The 21,624-nt window shown below is 44.1% G+C and overlaps 9 protein-coding genes across 9 annotated transcripts; 5 read left to right on the top strand and 4 right to left on the bottom strand.

Moving 5' to 3' along the window:
- Positions 1-43: 43 nt before the first annotated feature.
- Positions 44-355, top strand: RB195_006094 (uncharacterized protein; the record flags this gene model as incomplete). Its single annotated transcript, XM_064178971.1, has 1 exon — positions 44-355. The coding sequence occupies one exon, from the start codon at positions 44-46 to the stop codon at positions 353-355; it is 312 nt and encodes a 103-aa protein (XP_064035965.1).
- A 2,967-nt stretch (positions 356-3,322) lies between these two features.
- On the bottom strand, positions 3,323-3,694 carry RB195_006093 (uncharacterized protein; the record flags this gene model as incomplete). The annotated part of the gene is made up of 1 exon (XM_064178970.1): positions 3,323-3,694. One exon carries the CDS (start codon positions 3,692-3,694, stop codon positions 3,323-3,325), a length of 372 nt encoding a protein of 123 aa, XP_064035964.1.
- A 184-nt stretch (positions 3,695-3,878) lies between these two features.
- RB195_006092 (uncharacterized protein) lies at positions 3,879-4,133 on the top strand (the record flags this gene model as incomplete). Its single annotated transcript, XM_064178966.1, has 1 exon — positions 3,879-4,133. One exon carries the CDS (start codon positions 3,879-3,881, stop codon positions 4,131-4,133), a length of 255 nt encoding a protein of 84 aa, XP_064035963.1.
- A 1,370-nt stretch (positions 4,134-5,503) lies between these two features.
- Positions 5,504-5,812, bottom strand: RB195_006091 (uncharacterized protein; the record flags this gene model as incomplete). The annotated part of the gene is made up of 2 exons (XM_064178965.1): positions 5,504-5,729; positions 5,781-5,812. 2 exons carry the CDS (start codon positions 5,810-5,812, stop codon positions 5,504-5,506), a joined length of 258 nt encoding a protein of 85 aa, XP_064035962.1.
- Positions 5,813-7,398: 1,586 nt separating this feature from the next.
- RB195_006090 (uncharacterized protein) lies at positions 7,399-7,809 on the top strand (the record flags this gene model as incomplete). Its single annotated transcript, XM_064178964.1, has 1 exon — positions 7,399-7,809. The coding sequence occupies one exon, from the start codon at positions 7,399-7,401 to the stop codon at positions 7,807-7,809; it is 411 nt and encodes a 136-aa protein (XP_064035961.1).
- A 3,254-nt stretch (positions 7,810-11,063) lies between these two features.
- On the bottom strand, positions 11,064-11,375 carry RB195_006089 (uncharacterized protein; the record flags this gene model as incomplete). The annotated part of the gene is made up of 1 exon (XM_013452171.2): positions 11,064-11,375. The coding sequence occupies one exon, from the start codon at positions 11,373-11,375 to the stop codon at positions 11,064-11,066; it is 312 nt and encodes a 103-aa protein (XP_013307625.1).
- Positions 11,376-12,542: 1,167 nt separating this feature from the next.
- On the top strand, positions 12,543-12,953 carry RB195_006088 (uncharacterized protein; the record flags this gene model as incomplete). Its single annotated transcript, XM_013452172.2, has 1 exon — positions 12,543-12,953. One exon carries the CDS (start codon positions 12,543-12,545, stop codon positions 12,951-12,953), a length of 411 nt encoding a protein of 136 aa, XP_013307626.1.
- Positions 12,954-14,470: 1,517 nt separating this feature from the next.
- RB195_006087 (uncharacterized protein) lies at positions 14,471-14,854 on the bottom strand (the record flags this gene model as incomplete). Its single annotated transcript, XM_064178963.1, has 1 exon — positions 14,471-14,854. The coding sequence occupies one exon, from the start codon at positions 14,852-14,854 to the stop codon at positions 14,471-14,473; it is 384 nt and encodes a 127-aa protein (XP_064035960.1).
- A 184-nt stretch (positions 14,855-15,038) lies between these two features.
- On the top strand, positions 15,039-15,410 carry RB195_006086 (uncharacterized protein; the record flags this gene model as incomplete). Its single annotated transcript, XM_064178962.1, has 1 exon — positions 15,039-15,410. The coding sequence occupies one exon, from the start codon at positions 15,039-15,041 to the stop codon at positions 15,408-15,410; it is 372 nt and encodes a 123-aa protein (XP_064035959.1).
- Between the last annotated feature and the right edge of the window lie 6,214 nt (positions 15,411-21,624).

Here is a 21,624-nt window from a genome sequence, read left to right as displayed (position 1 = left end):
GCCTTCACTTGGCATCTCATTCGTGAGTGCAATCGTCGTCGCAATGTCTGGACGTGGAAAAGGAGGCAAAGGACTCGGCAAAGGAGGAGCGAAGCGGCATCGCAAAGTGCTTCGTGACAACATCCAAGGAATCACGAAGCCGGCCATCCGTCGTCTCGCTCGTCGTGGTGGTGTGAAGCGCATCTCCGGCCTCATCTACGAGGAGACCCGTGGAGTGCTGAAGGTGTTCCTCGAGAACGTGATCCGTGATGCCGTCACCTACTGCGAGCACGCTAAGAGAAAGACCGTCACCGCCATGGACGTCGTCTACGCCCTCAAGCGCCAAGGACGTACCCTCTACGGTTTCGGAGGATAAAAAGCCCTCACCGAGAGACAATCCCAACAAATCTAACCCAACGGCCCTCTTTAGGGCCACAAATGAACTCGAATACGAATCCGCAGTTCAGGATAGAAAATAATGGAATAAAATGGTGTTTGTGTTCTTTGTTATAATGTAAAGCGGAATACAGGTGCAGCACTTTCGGTTGCTTACCAGCGACTCTGTTTATGCCTACAGAAAGGATTGATTTCTTCTGACGTTCTGGAATGTTCTGCATTTGTCTGCACTCAGTCAATCAGCAAGCAAGCAGGATCATGCACGTTCTTCTGATTTTTCATAATTGATTTTGAAAAAAAAAATGTTATTACATAGTGGGTTTTATTTTTGCGTGTCTCCTTTACATGTAATTTCTCGTCTTCCGAAATCAAATTAGTAAACAAATAAAAGTGTTCGAGTCTGATGGGTATGCAAGGATACAGAAAGATTCAGTAACTGCTAGTCTCATGAGGCCACCTGCAGTGGTACTGTACCTTGATAGGGGCTATTTCATGTAGTAGAACAGAACAGAACTTCAGTAAAACTTTTTCCGGACAAGCGTTTCCTGAGCGTAAGTTCAGCACTTAATGCATAGCTTATGTGAACAGTTACAAGCTCGGCTTCTCCCTTCTATAAAGATGAAACGGAAATGTCCGAAATTCATTCTCCTGGAAGACAACCAGAATGCAAGCCAGGCGTCCAGAAACGTGGTGTGAAGCGAAAATTGCTAACGCCTTTTTTCTGCCCAAAACACTCCAGATACACCGCTTGGAATAACTAACCGTACGATAATCTCGCAACAAAATTACCCACATTGTCTTTCAAGAAATGAGAAATGAACGAAATCCCGATGTTAATTTCAAATTTCAAAAAACTGTGTGACTAATAAACATCAAAGCTGCCAAAAAATGTCAGATCGTAACATTACCTTTACTAGAGTATAGAATTGGACTAAAAATTAACTAGATTCCATGAGAAGAATTTTTTTGAATACACAAGTTTCTGATAACTTGAGTAAGAAGGCGATGCGATCCTCCAGTTTGTGATGTGGGCTTCTGGATTCATTGCTATGAAAATTTTCAAGGATACGCACTAAGTTTTTTTTTTTTTGGAAAACTTAGAGCAGATGAATAACATCACCGCCTTTTGCTCTCGACAAATAAACTGCCTCATTCTAGCGGGGAACGGTGAGGAGGGTCCTGGCGTATTCTCTGCGGATGCCCCGAGACATAACGTGCCCAGTGGATATGCTGACGGATACGCGAACATACCTCGACGAAGTCACGCTCCAGTCGTTCACAGAAACGCAGGCAACCGTCCAAGATGCTCTTCTGCCCACAGAGACGCAAAGAATTGCGCAGTTACAAGGAAATATGCAGAGAAGAGTGGTGTGATTTGTCAGAATTATCGAATAAGTCAATGAATAATAGAGTAAGATGGCAGTCCGTGGGACTTTGTATGGTGTTCTAGTAAAGAAAGGGAGTCTGCAGTTTTTCGGGTAAAAATATTACTTTCACAAAGTCTAGAAATCTTATCAAATTTGAACTCTTTTTTTTCCTGTAAGTTCCATGGAGTCAGAATGTCCCTTTGTAGGTCTTTTGTATAAATTAGGCTACAAAAAAGCTTTGGAGTTACAGGATAACGATAATTCTCATTACCGTTACTTTTGAAAGCTGTTCCGTTCTAACGAAAATTTTTATATACGTAATTTGAAGCTGTTAGATACACCCTTAACTCATAGTTCATGCGAGGATTTCTCATAGTTTCTCTTGCTTCTGGTACGATTACAACATTGAGATCACCTCACATCACAAAATTGCACCGGATGGGTCTGATTCTCCAAAACAATTCAGCAGACAGTGAATTATATCATGACCGGTGATGCAGCGTATGATTAGCGGTAGGTGAGCAGAGTCAGCTACTTAAGTGCCAACAAAAGTGAATTTCTTTAGGATACGCACCATCGCTAATTGCTCTGATCAGGCAGACAGGGGCATGCTCGAAATTCCGCCGGGACCCTCTTTACAGGCGCCCATTCTTGCAATAGATATCGGGTGTCAAGACACAATCCACCTTGGTACTTACATCACAGTTCCCAGGTTTATTGCGTCACATCAAACATATGCTTTCTGCTGACCTCTCCCATGACACACTGATGTGATGACCTGTGCGCCTCGACAACAACACCAAACTCTTTATCCGCGCAAATTTTCGGTGAAGACCACCTGGAGAGCCCGCGATCACATCGACTGCTACCACCGTTCTTTCATTATCCGTTCTTTGCATTTGCTGAGAAATAAGTGATAGAAATCAGTGGATACTCGATGAAAATCTCAAAAAAACGTAACCATTGGACGTTGATCAATATCTTTTAGGACACGCCAGAGTGTTCGACCTCGAATCATAACCGTACACGTTAACGGAGGCCTATAAAGTGAATTATAGGCCCAGCAAAGTGAAGAGTCAAGTAAAAAAAAGAATCCCTCATCAAAATCTTGGGAAAGAATATGCTTCTCACTCTAGTCCGGATTAAAATCGCTCTTAATTCGAGGAAACCCTCAAAGGAAAACGGAAAACCTATAATTCTCGACCTTTCGCTAATGCCGCCTCGAACGGTATCTCAGCAGTTATTCACAGCAAAACCTGTTTACAAACACTGTGAAATATGTTCTAAAAGAAGTTGAACATATGCAACATATATTCAAGTTATAGCTGCTCCACACCTTCTCACAGGAAAGAGGCATTTATCTGGGCCCTTCTGCTTAGTGACAGTTACTTTTATCATCAGATCCGTCACAACCAGATTACAAGTCTCAAGACGTTGCAACGAAATTTCGTTAATAATGTGACAAGATCCTATGCAAATTTCACACATTGCTTTATACATAACAGATTGTACATTCGAAATCAATTGTGGCCCTAAAGAGGGCCGTTGGGTTAGAATGGAGTGCGCCAGCGGCAAGTGGTTTACTTGCTGGAGGTGTACTTGGTGACGGCCTTGGTGCCCTCGGACACGGCGTGCTTGGCGAGCTCTCCGGGGAGGATCAGACGGACGGCGGTCTGGATTTCGCGGGATGAGATCGTCGATCGCTTGTTGTAGTGAGCGAGTTTCGACGCCTCAACAGCGATGCGCTCGAAGACGTCGTTCACGAACGAGTTCATGATCGACATCGCCTTCGACGAGACTCCGGTGTCGGGGTGGACCTGCTTGAGCACACGGTAGATGTAGACCGAGTAGCTCTCCTTTCTGCGGTGTCTCTTCTTCTTGTCTCCGGTGCGACTGGCCTTTTGGGTCTTCGCGGCTTTCTTAGCTCCCTTGGCAGATGGCTTTGGTGGCATGACGACGAGGTTCACTGGGTGGTCAGTGGTGAGGAACCACTCGCCAGCGCCTTCCTTTATACACCATCTGCGTCCGCGATCCGCCCCCAGCTGCGCGGGGCGGAGTTCCGCGCAATGTCTATATAAACAGCGCCGATGCGGGTATTCTACCCGTGAGTGTATCTCGCAGTTCTCAATCGTCGCTATGTCTGGACGTGGAAAAGGAGGCAAAGCCAAGAGCGGAGGAAAGGCCAAATCGCGTTCTTCGCGAGCTGGACTTCAGTTCCCCGTCGGTCGTCTGCACCGCATGCTCCGCAAGGGCAACTACGCTGGACGCATCGGAGGAGGAGCGCCCGTCTACTTGGCCGCTGTTCTCGAATACCTCGCCGCTGAGGTGCTCGAGTTGGCCGGCAACGCTGCCCGGGATGCGGGACAAGAGGTACCCGTGAAAACCGGTTGACCGCTCCTGTCCTCCCTTCGGCACCGCGCGCCTCCGCGTAATTACGGCTGCCGCTCCATCAGCTAGACATTCTCCACGACCGCCTGAGATCACCTACACCCCGCCTCCCTATTGCTCTCTAATCAACGCCGCGCGACCCCCCCGCCCGCGATGAAGCGGTGGATAGTGCGAATTTTGAAGGGGGGAGTGAAGAACGAATTGCCGAGGCGAATTCTGATGTACGGATATAGTAAACTAAGCGCATATTATTGGGAATAAAGGAGAAGAATAAGTAAAAATTACTTCAAAAAGATGCTCCAGGGAAAAGAATAACACGCATATATTTTCAAACGTCTCATAATTTAACACATTTCATGCCCTAAGTTTTCTATATAAACTAGCAGTGCATAAGTATGTGTTTGTCACGGTGCCATTCGACGAGTTCGTGTTCAACTTTCAACTGCGGCAGTTATAATAACAGCAACATTATGTGCTTATTACTTTGTATACATTCTTTAACTCCTTTCTACATTTTACCTTTTCAAAATTTTACATAGACATAATGTTTATGTAGAGCAAGTATTGAAATATGCCAATATTTGACATATTTCAATACTTGCATGTACGTCTTATACTGTTTTATATAACAGACCTTTGTATGGCTCTTCAAACTTCTTTCGTTTTATCGCTCCATTTCTATCCATTCTCTGCATAAAATCAATATGACAGGTTAACTGTATTAGTGGCGAACTGAGACCTTTGTATCTTCGAGATATACCTTTAGGTACAGTGTATGTCTGCGAGGCATTATTCGCGCCTCGTTAATCGTTGGATGCCAGTTTTACCCAGCTAGATAAACAAAAAGAAATCATTAGAGAAAAAAAGTAAAAAAGATAGCATAACACCGATCAGTGAGACATTTTTTGAAACATATCTCGCATTCCCAGAAATGGATGAGTGTTTTCCACCTAACAAGTCGAGACAGGATAATTTCATTTTCACTCGCATTTCTAAATTTCATTTGTAAATATCACTTATATATCATATCACATATATATATATATATATATATATATATATATATATATATATAATATCATATCACTTATACAAACCTATTTCATTCCTCCTTTCTTTTATATTAATTTACAAGCACACTTTATGTAGACCTTCAAACAAGATGTAATACCAGGTACTTTCCTTTCCGTTCGACTTTAAAAGCGCATCATAAGAGCTGTAAGCGCGGTGGAAAAAAATCGTCGTAAGAGTGGCAGACGCGGCAAAGTGGGTGGGGAGGGTGACGTGGGCGGGGGCCTCTTAAAGACGTAGCACAAGAGGAGCAACCAGGCTACTGTAGCGATCATGACGGTATCAGGAGACGCGCGGTGCAATTAACGACGCTCATTAGCCTCCTTGATACGCGGCGGCACATCATACGGGTACCTCTTGACCGTTCCCCCGCTGCCCGTGACAACAAGAAGAGCAGAATCAACCCTCGCCATCTCCAGCTCGCCGTTCGCAACGACGAGGAGCTCAACAAGCTGCTTTCCGGTGTGACCATTGCTCAGGGAGGAGTTCTGCCCAACATCCAGGCTGTCCTCCTGCCCAAGAAGTCCGCTGGAGACAAGGAATAAATGCCTTGTGCTGCACTCGTGTGCCTAACCTAACCCAACGGCCCTCTTTAGGGCCACAAATGTCATCGAATACGGTGCTACAGTACAGTGCTTGACCAATAAATATTTTCTATGTTAAAGTTCATTGTGTTGCTCAACAACAAGTTTCATTAATAAACTTTTCGGTGATGAGGATACAGTCGAGGACTATTCCCTATCTTCTCATCATTTGCAATCTCATGGAGTGTTGTGTTAGAATAAGAATGTTTAAAATGGATCAGAGGGAGCTACGTAGTTTTATTGTGGACTATTTCTGCAGCAAAACATGCATTGTACTTAATCTTGAAGGCGGCAAAATATTTCTCTCCATCACTTTCTAGCACTAGTTTGATTTCTCTACCGTAAACTCATCTGAGATTAATACTTAAAGGCATCACCCCATGAATCTGAGGTGGTGCAGATTTCAGGTGGAGTATTTGTATACGGGATGGGAGACTACGGAGAGGGAGGTGATTCCGTCCATTTCTTGCTAATTGCTGTAAAAAAACGGCCCGGAAGATGCGGCGCCGCGCAAGACTGGCGTGCTCCAATCGAACCTCTTGTACAAAATGGTGCGCCAAAACGAATGAAGCCGTATCTTCCGGGCCGTTTTTTACGGCAATCAGGAAGAAATGGACGGAATCACCCCCCTCTCAGTAGTCTCCCATCCTGTATACGAATACTCCACCTGAAATCTGCACCACCTCAGATTCGTGGGGTGATGCCTTTAAATCAAAAACTGTGCTTAGATTGCGTTACTAGACCCTGAGAATAATTCTGTAGCTACGTGCACTCTGACGCGTTTGCTGAAAGTTTTTGAGTACTTCAGAAACGTAACCCATAACCTCTTCTTAAAAGTGACACGTCTTCGTCAGCAACCTCTAATAATACTTCTGATGATTCCGTTATTCTGATCTAAAATACGATACATACTAATCGTACATTCATTGAGAAGTAAGCAGTACTTTTGAAATTATTATCGAAGTGGTATCAGGTGAGCAAATTTTGACTTGTATGCAAGAGATCACTGGTGAACTGTTCGCTACTACACGTCAGAAGGACGTCTGCATGTCAGAGGGATATGAACTGAGTCCTATACATAAACTCAGTCTTCTTCATTTAACAAAATGTAGTTCTCTCGAAGTTCTTTTTTTCTATAATTACTCTGCAATATCAATAAAAAATTTAAAATTTTTAAAATTCTGCTGTTGTCATATTTTGCTTTTAAATTTTGTGAATTAAAAAAAATTAAATTAATTATAACCAATTAAATTTCCTAAACGTGTCTTTCGTCCAATACTAATATCTCGTGTTCACCGCATCAGGAGAAGGAATGTCGTCTGTTAGGCCGTTCAGACAGTATGTCCGAATACAAGTCGAAAAAAGTCACACTCAGAGCAACGTTAATTCAATTCATATTACGTACTATAAACAGCAGCATTAAAACAGATTTACATCTTCCTAAATTACTTTCAAGGATTATTTTATTCGATCGTATCACGCTCTTAACTGTTCCATGGGCTACTAGACTGTTTCGCGGCGGTCATTCTGACGCAGTCTCCGCCCTCGCTTGGTGAAATGCATATAAAGGGCGCGCACCAACGGCACTTCACGTTCGCTCAGGACGCTCAGCAATGGCTCGTACCAAGCAGACCGCTCGTAAATCCACCGGAGGAAAGGCTCCCCGCAAGCAGCTGGCCACCAAGGCCGCCCGCAAGTCGGCCCCAGCCACAGGAGGAGTGAAGAAGCCTCATCGCTACCGCCCAGGAACTGTCGCCCTTCGTGAGATCCGTCGCTACCAGAAGTCGACCGAGCTGCTCATCCGCAAGCTGCCCTTCCAGCGCCTCGTCCGTGAGATCGCCCAGGACTTCAAGACCGACCTTCGCTTCCAGTCTTCCGCCGTGATGGCTCTCCAGGAGGCCGCCGAGGCTTACCTCGTCGGTCTCTTCGAGGACACCAACCTGTGCGCCATCCACGCCAAGCGTGTCACCATCATGCCCAAGGACATCCAGCTTGCTCGCCGTATCCGTGGAGAGCGTGCTTAAGTGCTGTGCTAACTACTTTTAACCCAACGGCCCTCTTTAGGGCCACATTTGAAACTCGAATACATCTTCAGTTTTATGCACTACTAAGAAGTAATGTTAAGAAAAAGATTCTCCGCTCGATCTATGACGGATATGCCGATGAACCTACGCTTACTCTTACTCCGGCCTATGGTTGCAGTTTTATGAGTTAGCAGAGGGAAACTGTATGAAGAATTATTTGTATAACTCATCTACTGTTTCACAACAACACCTGTACAACTAACAACAACTGCATTAGTTCTGGTCAAATTCCTTAACTCCCTTAAATACCATCATGGTAGAACAACGTTCCTCTTTTTCACAGTTCTGTAGTAGGATGTATCCAGCATGGGTGCGATAGACAGAATCCGGACCCTCCTAAGGTGAAGGAGTGCCGGTATCCACACCCGCTACTCATGATACTTCTCGGGGGCGGTGCGGTCGCGCTGCGGCGCGCCTAGTTGGGCCATGCGATCCTCTCACCGGAGCGCGAGATAGTCATGTTGGTTGAAACAGCGACGTCCTCGACCAATTAAGTGACGTTAAAGGATAGAAAGTTGGGAAATACTTATGTTACATATATAACATATGAACGGGAGCACACTTATGTTAAGAACACAGTGTACAAACCACATAAATAGTTGGGACGTTCTGGAAGGCTCCCTTACTCATATATAATGGACTTCTATCGAGAGGGCATCTTGTAAATGTTCTGGAAGGTTCTTCTCATATGTATCTAAGGGAATGAGAGAGTTGACCTCGTAGAATGTTCAAAAAGGTCATCTCAGTCGTACATAAGTAGACTACTTTTTGTCCACTTAGAGATATAACAGATATCCTTCATAGTCTCTTCATACCCCTCCTCATTGTACTCGCTACATCTATATCTGCACATTTTCTCGCATTCTCTTCGTTTTAATTCTTGTTTTCCACACTTCTTTCATAAGGAGACTATTTTTGTCCGCTCAAAGAAATCCTTCATAGTCTCTTCATTCGCTATTGATACTGGTCATTACAGAATTGCATTATGAGTCGTTTTTATATTGATACTGGTTATTAAGTTTGTTAGAAAGTACTTTGTAACAGCTGATAATATTTCATCATCTGTGAAGTTATAAAAATAATTACAACAACTGCGAAGTTATAAAAATAATTACAACAAACATTGTTCAAATAGTCGAGGATGTGGTCGGAACCAACATTCGTATGTTATATATGTATCATAAGTATTTCCCAACTTTCTATCCTTTAACGTCACTTAAGTGGTCGAGAACGTCGCTGCTGCAACCAACTATCATGACTATCTCGCGCTCTAGTGAGAGGATCGCATGGCCCAACAAGGCGCGCCGCAGCGCGACCGCACCGCCCCCGAAAGGTATCATGAGTAGCGGGTATGGATACCGGCACTCAAGGTGAAGGGGGGTTCAGCTCATGAGGCGCAGCTCAAGTGAAGTATATATAAGTATAGTATATATAAGTGCAGATATAATAGGATTATCGAAGAACGATTTTAAGCACAATCTATTCATTAGGTATACTTCTCCCGTGAAATCTTACAGTGGTAAAGACCTAGACATCCACGTTCGGATAACATTGTTATTTTTTGCGAACATGCTACTACTATTACAGTTATTGGTTTGAAATACATTTCCTGAGAGCCTACTGCAATGATGTGCGGAACTCCTTAATGAAATAATCCCAGTAACTGATTCTGCAGATGTTGATTTCTGAGGAATTCGCACGTAATGAGACAGAAACCTCTCCAGACTAAGGCAAAGTTATTCTGCGCATCTGCTGCTCACGTGAAAAAATGTGCACAGCTTCTCTCTTCCATCCCGTCTCAAAAGAAGTACTCAGTCAACATAAGTGGGCATCTATTAGTCAAAGGTCAGTGGAAACAAATAACTTTTCTTGGACAGAGCTCCACAGCTCGACCTAGGTCCTAATGATTGCGCAATGGACGCCAACAGCGCTCCCATAATAGCACTGGCGCAGCGCAACACACATAAAGCACCAGTACAATGAAGCACTACAATACTACAATTGAGCTGTAGTAAACAAACAAAGTGGTCAGCGGAATTGCTGCTCGACCAACCAATGCCAGGTCATAGATGGTCAGAATGGCGAAGCGGACAACTTTCATTACTGCTATACCTACTTCTTCCCATGTTACTGGCGCCAGAACCAGGGAGCACCGTTCACAACCTTGACGAAAATCGTGATGCTATGCTCGAGCTTTGTTCCTCTATTGACAAAAGCGGAAGAACCACATACTGCTACCCGGAAACCTCACCTCGGACACAAATTTGCAGTGGATTTATAGTTTTGTGGTTTGTAGTACAGGATCCCCATCCTCTTATTAGCGCTGACATAATGTCATCCCATTTGTTTGTTAGGAAGATCGTAAATACACACTCGTGTTGGATAAGTCCTGTCTGGAGCGACTTCATCTTGCTAGTCGAATGTCCACCCCGACAGATACTGAAAGTTCTGGTTAGATCACTTTTGGAGTAGTAAGTATATATCCAGTAACATTTGAATAGAACACGCACAATACAAAATGCGAACCAAAAAAGTCTCCCAACTAAGTCATTCGTGTTAAATATTGTTACTTTGCGTTTATTAGGATGTTTGTTGTGCATTCCAGTCCAGACAATCAATTTCACAATACATCATAAAGGTGTCTCCTGTGTCAAATCTCTTCCTTCTTTGAAGTTTCCATGTTGTTGGTTGCATTGGCCGATACGAGTGGATGAGAACTCCATTTGAATCTAAAGTCACTCTTGGATAAACTTTGTCAGCTGAGTAAGTTATTGTCGGACCTTTACCAGTTCAAGAAATCTTCCGTCGATTGAAATTGAACGAACAGAACTCAGAGATCTATAGTATCGTTGAATAAGGGCTATCTCTATGCTTTGACCCTCCACAAAGTGATTTTATTAACAAGTTGTATCCTCCACTCTTCGCTTATGAACATGTGACGTTTAAACCTTACTCTGCAGTCTTTGCTGAAGCCCAGTAATGTCGTTGCTTTTCTCATGCCTTTTTTCCTGACAAAAATTACATATTTAGCCGTCTAGTGTTTACTAGTTCCACTTTTATTCTTCGATCACGTAAAACTGAAAGACTTTCTATGAACACATTTCACTCGCACTGTAGATACTCGAAAATGATCTATGGCCCTAAAGAGGGCCGTTGGGTTAGATTTGTAGGGATTGTCTCTCGGCGAGGGCTTCTTATCCTCCGAAACCGTAGAGGGTACGTCCTTGGCGCTTGAGGGCGTAGACGACGTCCATGGCGGTGACGGTCTTTCTCTTGGCGTGCTCGCAGTAGGTGACGGCATCACGGATCACGTTCTCGAGGAACACCTTCAGCACTCCACGGGTCTCCTCGTAGATGAGGCCGGAGATGCGCTTCACACCACCACGACGAGCGAGACGACGGATGGCCGGCTTCGTGATTCCTTGGATGTTGTCACGAAGCACTTTGCGATGGCGCTTCGCTCCTCCTTTGCCGAGTCCTTTGCCTCCTTTTCCACGTCCAGACATTGCGACGACGATTGCACTCACAAGTGAGATGCCAAATGACCGCGATGGGCGCTTTTATACGCTCCCTCTACAGCGAAGTGGGCGTGTTCAATTCACTCTTACCGTAGAATACAGTAAAATAATGGTATTGGTAGTGGCAAATCTGGATTAGTCCAAAAAGAAGGGAGTGCTTCTTCACAACTAGAAGATTATCACCTGTCCTGAGCTTAAATCAACGTGTTTGCTTCAGGTTTCACCGTACCTTCTTATTACTTTTTGAATATATTCGTTTTATGTGTTTCTCTTCTGATGAGTTTTATCCTCTTTTAAGGATCTTATTTTTGTTACATCAACTAGTTGAGGTGGGCAGGGTTTAGTGCGAAATTACTACTATTATAGACTATTCTAGTATATGCGCATACATTCAAATATACCACCAAAAGTCAAAAGTCCGTTAGAATGCTTCTTCACCGAGTAGTCAAGGGGAACTTCTCTCCTATAAAACTGAATTTTTGCACAGGAATAATTTTAACATTTCACGTAGAACGCATACAGCTTTCAACAAAGAACTCTAGAGGCCATCAGATGGTGAAGGTGTACCTCCCCAGAGACCGCACAATTCGAGAACGTATTTAAATTTATATTTTCCCAACAAGACGACGGACCTTTTGCTATTCATCTCACATGGATATTCTCTCAAATTATGGCTCGAGTTCCCTCAGAGGTGTCCAAGCAAAAACGATGCTTAGTTGGGAAGATGAGGGCCAAATATGTACCGCAATATGTTAATCGATGAAGACTCCAGAGTAATTTCGAGGGAAACTACATAGAAAAGTTCCTAACGTGTGCTGAGTATTTAAAAGATGCAAAAGCTAAGGCTAAGGATAGGTAAGGTTTTCGTGACGGCGATTTCAAAATTTGAGCAAAAATTAATGCTGTTGTTACTCCTGTAGTTGCTGTTAATGTTGTTCTGGAAACATATACGTGCTGAATCTGATGTATTCACTCCGCTGTGACACGAAACTGTCAGGATCTAAAAGTGTATTTGGACTTTACTGCATTTAAGAAACTATCTCTGACATTTTCTACGCTGCAAAGGAGAGGACAGGTCAGTCCCGCCTTCTTCTGTCAGTCGCATAAAAGGAGCACACACCGGGCGCATCCCATGTTCGTTCAGGACACTCAGCAATGGCTCGTACCAAGCAGACCGCTCGTAAATCCACCGGAGGAAAGGCTCCTCGCAAGCAGCTGGCCACCAAGGCCGCCCGCAAGTCGGCACCAGCCACAGGAGGAGTGAAGAAGCCTCATCGCTACCGCCCAGGAACTGTCGCCCTTCGTGAGATCCGTCGCTACCAGAAGTCGACCGAGCTGCTCATCCGCAAGCTGCCCTTCCAGCGCCTCGTCCGTGAGATCGCCCAGGACTTCAAGACCGACCTTCGCTTCCAGTCTTCTGCCGTGATGGCTCTCCAGGAGGCCGCCGAAGCTTACCTCGTCGGTCTCTTCGAGGACACCAATCTGTGCGCCATCCACGCCAAGCGTGTCACCATCATGCCCAAGGACATCCAGCTTGCTCGCCGTATCCGTGGAGAGCGTGCTTAAGTGCTGTGCTAACTACTTAATTAATTAACTTAATTAATTAACCCAACGGCCCTCTTTAGGGCCACAGTTGAAACAATACATCTTCATCAATACATCTCATCATCGAATACATCTTCAGTTTTATGCGCTATGAATAAATATTGCATATTCGCATGTAAATGACTGAGGAATTATTTAATTAATCTTGTTGTCGATTAACCTGAACATCCATTGTTGAAATCGGAGGAGGAAATCCCCAGATCACGTCATTACGGATTAACGAGACAATGTGAGGGAATTGAGGCTACGCTAAAATTATTGCCAGATGAGTAAGGACTACTCCACCTTCTGTTAATAATTTACTTTTCTTGTAGATTTTTCATGTCGCGTAGATCTAAATGCAGAACATAGAGTCTAAATCAACTTTTAGAATGTGAATGTTCCAGGTCAAAATGAATTGAGCTCATGAAATTCAGAATTCCATGTTTTAATAAATTAGAGATTGTTTGTGAAGAGTTTAGGTAGAATTTAGGTAGCAGTTCAGGTTTTCTTAGCGTAGGATTTACAAGTGGTTCTGAGAAAGAAGCAACCTTTAAGCTTCAACCGTTATGCTGGGGAAACTTGGGCAGCATTCACACCTGTATGATTAACACTCAGGTGACAAACTGTTTTTATTTTCCAGTTTCTGGCTGCTGTTTTCTCGGCTGTTTCGAGATGCATGTTAGCTTTCTGCGATTTTAGCTTCTTTGCGACTTCTTTGTGCATAGCATGTTTTAGTGGGTGGAGTAGAAAGTAACATTCTACATTTTACAGGATTTAATCAATTTGGACACTCTCTAGAGCTCAGATCCTGGTCCCATTTTTTCAGAAATGAAAGGAATTTGTAGTGCTAGCGATGTGTCATGTGTGTGTGGACATAACCTTTAATTCCTATGCAAAATATGAACAGTTACAGTAAGTCAATCACTAATACTCACCGGTCGCCGGCTGTAAGAACATCTTCATACTCTTGTCATGGATAAGTGGGCATATATTAATTCCGCTACCGTAGTTAAACGAGTACCAGTTAAATCACTTTTTTCTTTCAAGAGCTTCTGATACTGCGTATTCAGTAAGTAAGCAGTTTTTGAAAGCAGCCATGTGTGCGTTGTAAGTAGTGCATAATCGCTTTTTTGCATTTGCTCTCCTCGTTTTGCAGAACCCAAGCACTTTCATCCTGCCTGATAATCTAGTGAAAATCTTCTTATATTGTCTGATAATTCAGTGATAATCTTGTACTAGTGCTCGGCAAATTTCGCGACGAAACGTACTTCTCCACACAAGTGATGTGAATATAATTATTGGAATGAAAATCATTCCCATCTTAAACGTCAATAAAAATAATATGAGAAGGACACTGCTCCTATACATCCAAAAGGTGCTACAATTTGAACTTATTCAAACATCACGAAATTTTGATTAAGAGGTATTCGATGACATTTGTGGCCCTAAAGAGGGCCGTTGGGTTAGGTTAGGCATACGAGTGCAGCACAAGGCATTTATTCCTTGTCTCCAGCAGTCTTTTTGGGCAGGAGGACAGCCTGGATGTTGGGCAGAACTCCTCCCTGAGCAATGGTCACACCGGAAAGCAGCTTGTTCAGCTCCTCGTCGTTGCGGACGGCGAGCTGGAGATGGCGAGGGTTGATTCTGCTCTTCTTGTTGTCACGGGCAGCGTTGCCGGCCAACTCGAGCACCTCAGCGGCGAGGTATTCGAGAACAGCGGCCAGGTAGACGGGCGCTCCTCCTCCGATGCGTCCAGCGTAGTTGCCCTTGCGGAGCATGCGGTGCAGACGACCGACGGGGAACTGAAGTCCAGCTCGCGAAGAACGCGATTTGGCCTTTCCTCCGCTCTTGGCTTTGCCTCCTTTTCCACGTCCAGACATAGCGACGATTGAGAACTGCGAGATACACTCACGGGTAGAATACCCGCATCGGCGCTGTTTATATAGACATTGCGCGGAACTCCGCCCCGCGCAGCTGGGGGCGGATCGCGGACGCAGATGGTGTATAAAGGAAGGCGCTGGCGAGTGGTTCCTCACCACTGACCACCCAGTGAACCTCGTCGTCATGCCACCAAAGCCATCTGCCAAGGGAGCTAAGAAAGCCGCGAAGACCCAAAAGGCCAGTCGCACCGGAGACAAGAAGAAGAGACACCGCAGAAAGGAGAGCTACTCGGTCTACATCTACCGTGTGCTCAAGCAGGTCCACCCCGACACCGGAGTCTCGTCGAAGGCGATGTCGATCATGAACTCGTTCGTGAACGACGTCTTCGAGCGCATCGCTGTTGAGGCGTCGAAACTCGCTCACTACAACAAGCGATCGACGATCTCATCCCGCGAAATCCAGACCGCCGTCCGTCTGATCCTCCCCGGAGAGCTCGCCAAGCACGCCGTGTCCGAGGGCACCAAGGCCGTCACCAAGTACACCTCCAGCAAGTAAACCACTTGCCGCTGGCGCACTCCATTCTAACCCAACGGCCCTCTTTAGGGCCACAATTGACTTCGAATGCACGGCCTGTTATGAATGAAGCTCGGTAAAACGTATAAAATTATTGAATGAGGAAGTCATTTTGAAAAAACATGAAGTGAAGCAATTAATGTTTGATTCTGCACGAGGTGCAGCTGCCACTAGAAATCGCTGCCTTGTGAATGCATTTCATGGCAGTTACAACAGTAGTACAAGCAATAACATAATCCGCGGGATAACATCAGTCACTTCCTGACTTTGAGATGAGATTTCCACTTTTGGCCGTGATTATTGGGGCTGTCTTGACCGATTCAAAAACTGCTGACAAGGAAGTGACCTCATTATTTGTGGCAAGAAGCAGCCAGTGGCATTCACTGTATTGAACATGAATGGTTTGCCGAAATTTCCGGTGTTGCGTTCTATTCGGTGGTAGGAAGGGTTCAGGCCGTAGCTTCCAACTATTACAGCAAAAATCTTTTCTGAGTTAGGAAACAGACGGACTGATAAATTTATCCGATGAAACAACTTTTTACACTAATACGATAGAATGACTGAAAGCAGGTAGTAAACTAATCAGAGGTGAAGTTTATCGATAATGCAACTCCTTATGCCCACAAGGTAGTGAAGTTCCTTGTCCTGCTTCTACGGATGTAAAGAGTTTGTGTATAAACTGGTCATTCTGGAGCTTCCGTGCCATTTGTTTTCTGGATTTGTAGAGTCCTCGATTTTTCGCTATGATGCTTTCAAGCTACGTCACGAACACTACCCGCTTCAGGAGAACACCCAACACCGGGCACCTCTGCATTATATGTACTAATTATAATAAAAAGATATGTTTTCACTGGTATCAGCTTCATGGGCCCTTCTCCCAGATTCACAATCAGCTTTGCGATGTTTGCCAGATACCAGTGTGCTAGAGTGGTGTATGCGTCCAACTGAGGCCAAGAGTTTCCCTTTACTTCTTTTCGGACAGAACATCCTACCTTGAAAAAAAAAAACGAAAGCAGAGGTTAAAGTTAAAACAACAGCTACGTTCAGTGCACTCGCCTCAAACACAGAATTCAACTCCACTTTTATAAGAGAGCTCTGTGTACGAATTCCCCTTTACGATCAAAGATAAATAAATTCCACTACATATATTTATTACAAACCATTATAAAACATGTACTGGTACCATTCCGATCGTTTCTCGGGTGATCATTGATTCAAGCATTATGGCAGAAGACAGCATTATGGCTTAGACTCTATGCGTACTAGTTGAATCGGCGGCCGTTCTTCCGATAACGACACGATAAACGCTGGGTTGGCGCCCAATTTCAAACGAATGCATTCGCAGGGAGGACGTTCGTGCTGGGACGGTTTGATTGAAACGCTAAGTGCGATTAAAGGCTCTCCGTTATGTATCAGGTGTGAGGGCACACCTGGAGGCATTTTCCTGCGCTGCAAAGCATATGTAGGTGTAAGTAGGTTAGATTGATTTGCCAAGGGCCTTTAATGGCCATCTATCACGTGTTGTGTGCGAGAGTACATCTCGAGGCACTTCGTGAGGTATGAATTACAGTGGGAGGTCGCCATATGCTTTGAAGTATTGTTTTTCTCATGTTGACAAGGTACAGATCAATACTGATGCCGCCTTTGTTTACTGGGCATGCTTATTCACATTTCTTTTCTGATTTTACAACTCCAGACAGATTAAAGTTACAGCAGTAGTGCGTGTGCAATAACAGTAGTGCACGTTTTGTTTACTACGAGTGTACTTTCAGTGATTTTACTGTTGGAAACGCACTTCTTCACGGATCTTTGAAGTAGATCCCATTGCAAACTTCCAACGTGGAACAACTGTACGGCGACAGTAATCCTCAGATAATAGAATATCCCCGCATAGTTTTTCATGGCAAAATGTCGTAGATCCCAGCGTGAACTCTCACCAAAAGCAACGATTGACGTGTGTAGATGTAAAGTTTGGTTCTATTATGAAAAATTGTGTTTTCCTACTTCAACTTTTCCCAAGACATGAACATAGTGCTGGGATTACTAAAGCAACCAGCAAGTGCTGCCACAAATAAATTCCTTGCAGCTTGTGGGTGTGTTTCTATCCCACCGACACCTTTGGCGATAGATCGTCTTTATTGATGCAATAAGACGGTCGAATGATTGCCATTCAGATGCTATTATTTGAGAAGTCCGCTTGGCAGGTTTTCTAAAGATGGTTTGCGTCCAAAACGACTATCTTTTACCGATTTATTACCTTTTTAGTGTAAGTGATGCCCTTTTAATGCCAATGATGCGCATTCTACTCTCTCAATGCCCGTTTGTGTTCGAAGAGAGTGTTACGGTAACAACAAAACTCGTAAGGAACCAATGATACAACAGTCGGCTCTACGGTAGAAGCCTGATTTTATTAGCAGTTATAACAGAAGGCTACAATTTTCCAAAACGGGTGAACTGGTGTGGAATTTTGGTAAGAGTGGTACTTGGAAATTCCTTGCGAAGTGCTAACATCTGCGCTAACTATGTCTATTTTCGTTCAAAGTCCTCTCTAAGGAAGACTTTTTGAAGTATGTATACTTTGTTCGTGTACATGCACATCTTCTTCAGAAATCCCTATTCCCTGGAGCTCAACGTATGCACACTTTACAGCATGTTAGCAGTAAGGCGTACAATAAAGACAAAAACCACGGATTAGGTTCACAGTAAGCAGGCGATGCTCAGCGGGAGGTATGACCTACTTTCAGCATAGCACGCAACATGCACGGCATCACAAACTGCTGTGTGGTGTTGGAAGCGAAGGGTCAGCAAATAGCAGAGGGAATTGTTGGCGTCTAACACCATCTCTGCAGTCTTCAGCAGTTTTGCTTACACGCGTAAGTAGAAATCGCTTAAAGTTGTTTGTTGTCGATGTTTTTACACGTTGAGAAAAACATACGTGTAGATCCCGAATAAAAAAGATTAGAGAATGGGTAGAAAGCTGCTGGTCTTTAAAACTGAGATTCTCAGAGAGTGAGTCTGCTATTGCCCTTATCAACATCATTCAAATTAGCTGAGGTCAACTCCAGTGTGTCTTGATCATGTCACTGTACAGAACATGATTTAGAACATGGGACTGCGTAGAAGCAGGATTCAGAGCACAAACCTGCAGCTACGAATACACCGAATAATTTTAATTTTGCTCCTGCTGCCGATAATCGGACCCGGTGCTCCGGACCCCCTCAATTTAGGATGGTTGGCGAAGTGGTCCTCTTCACCAAAGCTGTCCAGTTACCACGAGAAGGGACAAAAGAAATAACAGAATTAGAGGTTGGAAGATGTTATTGTAACTGAATAGAAAACTGAGTGGTTTCACCTATGAGACCATATTTTTGTTGCGACCAAAAAAAAAAGAGCATACAGAGGTCGAGGAGGAAATTTGCTCCAATAACTCATCAAACTTGTATTCTCACTCTGACCGAGAAAGTGAAAAAATGAGCCTGAACGTGGAGAGTGAAGCGTCGAGACTTACGAGTTTTTAGTTTCTATTCGAAACAAACAGGCAATTGTTGTATGCCCAAAAAACCACAGTTCACGCTCTACCAGAGGATATATAACTCGCTGAGGAAATCTTTTTCTTAATGGAGGTGGAGGGGTGGGGCATGCTCAGCTGTAAATTCTCCTGCTAGATAGTCAGTGGTGAACGAGTTCGGGCTTGGAGCACAGCAACGATAGCGTGCTCCTCCCCTCTCTTCGAAAAACGGAACGCAACCTTCCAGGCCAAGCGAGCTGCCGTTGTATAGGATGAAGAATTCTAAAGCGAATATGTAACTTGTGAAACAGAGGTTTCTTGATGATTGATTTATGAATGATCGACTATTGATTTATGATTTATGAACCTGGAACGCATTCGCACAATCCAGTCAAGTATCCCGTGCATAGACACTGAACAAAGCCAGAGCAGCTATAGTTAGGTCAAAATGACATGAAGCATGGTGCGTTTGCGTACGCGCTCGAAACGGCGTGGTAGAGACAGCAGCAGAAGCCGAGGTGGGAGAATCAGAAACTGCAGCGATGGGTGGTCCATGCAAGGGTTTCGCAACGCTCCTAGCCGCTCTGCTCCACCGAAGCGAAAGCGAAACGCGTACGCAATTGCACCGTTCTTCATGTCGTTTTGACCTTACTATATGTACACCTTACTATGTATGTACACCTTACTATATGTATTCTTCACTGTATTGGCGGGTTTTCGAAGAACAGAGTTATTCAAGACGAAACTTGCACTTAAATGAAGTGATGGAAACAGTGAATTTGTACAATTTAGAACACCCTTCAGTCTGGTTTTTCGACAGATTCTTGTAGTAAATTCCATCTTCTTTTACGTTAAACTGCTATTAATCCGCGTTGCTTGGAATGGATTTTGTAACGATTGAAATAGTAATGCAATGCAAATCGTCGTGATGAACCATCACGCCTCACTTTTCTGGGAACTCCACTGGAGACTCACATAACAAATAAGTTCAATTTATAACTTGTATGTGTGCGTATATACATACACAATGTTTGATGCATGTGACTTTTACCTATAGCTGCTTGTCCTCCTAGCTGCTTCTTCGTTCCCGTAGTTGCTCATTAGTCTTCATACTTGCTCATTGTGCAGGTTTCAGGTGCAGGTATGCCTACACGGGATCGTAGATTATGGGGATTATGGGAGGATGGTGATTCCGTCCATTTCTTCCCTATCGCCGTAAAAAAAACGGCCTGCAGGATGCGGCTCAAGCGTTCCTGGGTGCCATTGTCTGCAATGAGTTCGATTGGAGCGCGCCAGCCTTGTGCACGCGCCACATCTTCTGGGCCATTTTTTAACGGCAATTAGGAAGAAATGGACGGAATCACCCTCCTCTTCGTAATCGACAATCCTATATAGGCACAACCCACTTGAAACCCGCACCATCTCAGATTCGTGGGGTGATCTCTTTAATACAATTCAGGAGGAAACGCATGTCATGCTGGTGCTGTTGTTGTCCTCATCGCTATGGTTGCACTTCTGTCAAAAAAAAAGAACTTTGCATCCTGGCAACTTCTAACTGACAAGACTAATTCCCCTTTAATGCTATGGTAGATTATGAATCTTTCGCTGAATAACGATGTTCTAGAGCAAATATTCAATTGATCTAATTTGGTTCAATACTTTCCAAGTGTTCCTTTGTTGTTGAGCTCTATGAAACAGCCATGTCGTTTTTCTAAAATGTCACATGATTCCGATAAAAGTATTGATACATTCCTCCCTCTCTCCACGGACTTTGGACGCTCCAGCATGGAGCGATAGTAGGAGCCGGTGATCCGACCCCCTCCACTTTTAGACGGTTGGCGAAGGGATGCTCATCACTTGAGCTGCACCACAGGAGCCAGACCCCTCACCTGAGGAGAGTCCAGCTCCTCTCTATCGCACCTATGATCCACAGATGGCCAACTGCTGTGACACCGAATTTGTGGCTGTGCGCCAGTGAACAGCATTTGTTAATATTATCACCGTAACATCTGCGTATGTGCCGAGTTCTTATGCGATAGTCATTGACTGGTTGATAGCTTTTGCCCGTCAGTCGCTTGTATGTGTAGTGATCTGCAGAGTTGCAATGTGACAAAGCTACGTTGATGAGAAGGGATTCAACGTTGTAGGTTCCAATTCTAACAGTTTTATCGGTTGGACAAGAAATAATTAAATCGCGAAGGAAGGACATTCCCACTATCGATACTACGTTTCACAAATCATTACTATCAATTCAATTCATCGTAAAGTCACATTTTTGCAGTGGCACAAATCATCTTTAACCAATAACGCAGAGTAGCCGCCACTCCCTTGTTAACTTCCTCGTCGAATCCAACCTCATACGCAGTGATCCACAAGGTGACGACTAATTCCCTCATCGCCCTCTCCATAGCCTGGGAAATACTTCTCACCAACGAAGTCGAATATAGCCAGTTTAAAGCCTCAATTCCATATGTCCGTATCCAAAGTTCTATCTCAGATCCCTTCCCCATTGCTAGTCTAGAGCAAAAAATTTAGCAAAGACTCTTCAACAACAAGATCCATTAACACAAACTCGGGGCAGTAACGCTTACTGAATAGATCTGGAAAACATTGATAACAGCTGTAATCAACGTATTGAAAAGAATCACATTCATACTTCATTTCATAAATGTTATTCGAAAAGCAAAG

The sequence above is a fragment of the Necator americanus genome, chromosome I (genome assembly GCF_031761385.1).
Source record: "Necator americanus strain Aroian chromosome I, whole genome shotgun sequence".
Lineage (NCBI taxonomy): Eukaryota > Metazoa > Nematoda > Chromadorea > Rhabditida > Ancylostomatidae > Necator > Necator americanus.
This window is presented reverse-complemented; position numbering and strand designations above follow the sequence as displayed.